The 2,056-nt window shown below is 42.3% G+C and overlaps 1 protein-coding gene across 1 annotated transcript in view; it reads right to left on the reverse strand.

The window, feature by feature from the left end:
- The window catches only part of LOC103777882 (collagen alpha-1(XIV) chain-like), a 5,099-nt gene extending 3,087 nt beyond the window's left edge, over window positions 1–2,012 (reverse strand). Inside the window, exon 1 of the mRNA XM_008945445.1 lies at window positions 2,000–2,012. Coding sequence (XP_008943693.1) covers window positions 2,000–2,012 — 13 coding nt within the window. The remainder of the gene's footprint in view (window positions 1–1,999) is intronic.
- Between the last annotated feature and the right edge of the window lie 44 nt (window positions 2,013–2,056).

A 2,056-nucleotide genomic window follows, 5' to 3' on the forward strand; every position in this document is an offset into this window, starting at 1 on the left:
GAGGTGGTATGCAGAGGCATCAGCCAGTTTCCAGGCTGCACTTCCTGCTGGAAATCTGCCTCTGCACTATACCAAGGTACAACTCTTCTAACTCAAAAGAATCCTCAGAGCCTTACAAAGCTGTCTATAAATTAGTGTGGCCCAGAAAAGTCAAGTTTTTTTAATGCTACAGCAAATTTTCCTTCAAACATTCACCCACCAGACTGTCAGTCAGCGCAAAACGGTTATACACACAAATGGAGAGAGATCTTGTGGGTTATCGCAGAGTCTTGCTAAAACACAAGGAAGGAGTTTCAGCACAGTCAAAAATCTGTCCTCCCAAATGGAGACAAGTCTGAGTTTCCCAGCTGCAAAGCTCTGATGTTCCAACATGCACAGACATTGAATTGTGTTCCTGAACTTGCTCATGGCCCTGAATTTCTGTCGTTGGGTCTGATCCATGGAGATCACAGATCTACTAATCCAGAGAAGGCACCACCTTCTTCCAGCTTTCCACCTCCTTCTGCACTACCAGTATGGCATCCTATAAAAACACTATGCAAAGCGATTGCAATAAGTGGTGTTGAACTAAAGTAGGTGTCAAAACTATGAATTCCAGAGCCCGAGTTTCCACCGGCAATGTGGAAACTCTCATAAAGTCTGTGTTTGATTTGGATGGTTCAAAGACACCAAATCCAGGCTGGTTTGTGGGACTTACCCCCATTTTCCAGACCTCCCAGCATTGGTATTTGCTCTCACTGCTTGACAGCTTCCACACTTTCAGAGTCAAAGCCAATATAGAGAACTTTCATAAAAAGAAAGTAGAAAGAAAACAGCTGCTGCCCTTGAGGGGGCAGTATCTACAATTTCAGTTGATGGGCCTCCTCCTGCCCAGGTAGCTGTTACCTCCTAGGGAAAAACATCTGGAGGACACCTCTTTTTTGCAAGAAGCCATAAGATATATATTTTTTTTTTTCCTTCCTAAGCTAATTTCTGATGGAAGCAAATAAATAAGAAAAAACTCTGAAGTAGGAAAAAAATTGTAATTAAAACCCACCCCTGACGAACACTTGCTCACATCAAGGTTGCAAAGTAAGAGTCTTCTGAATTCTGAATGACAGGGGACTGGGTAATTGCTGAGGAGTTCTAGGTGTTCTACAGAACAGGAGGCTTCCAGGGCAATATATCAGGTAGCCCAATCACGTGGGAAACACAGGACACACACTGCAATCAGTAACTCCGTGCTGAGTGTATAATTTCTAACCAAAGCACGACAAGCTTTCTGTCTTACCTCTACAAGGCTTTTTGCCACAGTTCCAGCACAGTTTCAGTATTGCCCATTTCCATTTTGTACCTGCTGTTTCCTCTGATTGCACAATTTTGTTGTTGAGTTTTTTAAACTATGTTTTTTGGTGACCAATTATTTTATCATAGAGAACGTACACAACCATAACCATTTCTTACAGCATTTTCCATTAGGAGAGGTCTCCAAAGCTTTCCAAGTGTCTCTGGTAACACTGTATTTTACAGGAGAGACTTGGCCACCAAGAGAAGAAATACTGTGGCCAAACTAAATGAGCAGGAGGTGGCAAAAGAGAGCAGCTGTGAAAATCTAGGTGATATTTACACATTTATTTTGCTGAAGGCAAGTATCTTCCTCTTGCTTCCAGAGGATACTGGGCAAGACGTAGCAAAGTCCTGTACGCCTCATCCCTGAACTGATGGATAACAAAATATTTATAAAACCGTTTCTAAAAGCCTAATCTTTATGTTTGGTTGTTCTGAGCACACAGTCATTTGATAACTGCAATGTTGCATCAGTTTCTTCAGAGTTTGACATTACTGCCTATTTGTGTCAGCACATTAGAAGTAAGTGCTACCAAATGTTCCTTTGACCAGTGTAGGAACACAAGAGCCAGGGTGTACCCTGGAATGTGCTCTGACCTGGAGACTCTACCTCATGCCTCTAAAGTTATTTCCATCCCAGCTAGACTCAATACAAACATGTTAATTTGATTACCATAATTCGTCATTGCTCGTTTCCTGAATCACTTGCAAGCACAGGATCAGAGCGTCC

This window comes from Merops nubicus, unplaced genomic scaffold (genome assembly GCF_000691845.1).
Source record: "Merops nubicus isolate BGI_N331 unplaced genomic scaffold, ASM69184v1 scaffold50638, whole genome shotgun sequence".
Taxonomy (NCBI): domain Eukaryota; kingdom Metazoa; phylum Chordata; class Aves; order Coraciiformes; family Meropidae; genus Merops; species Merops nubicus.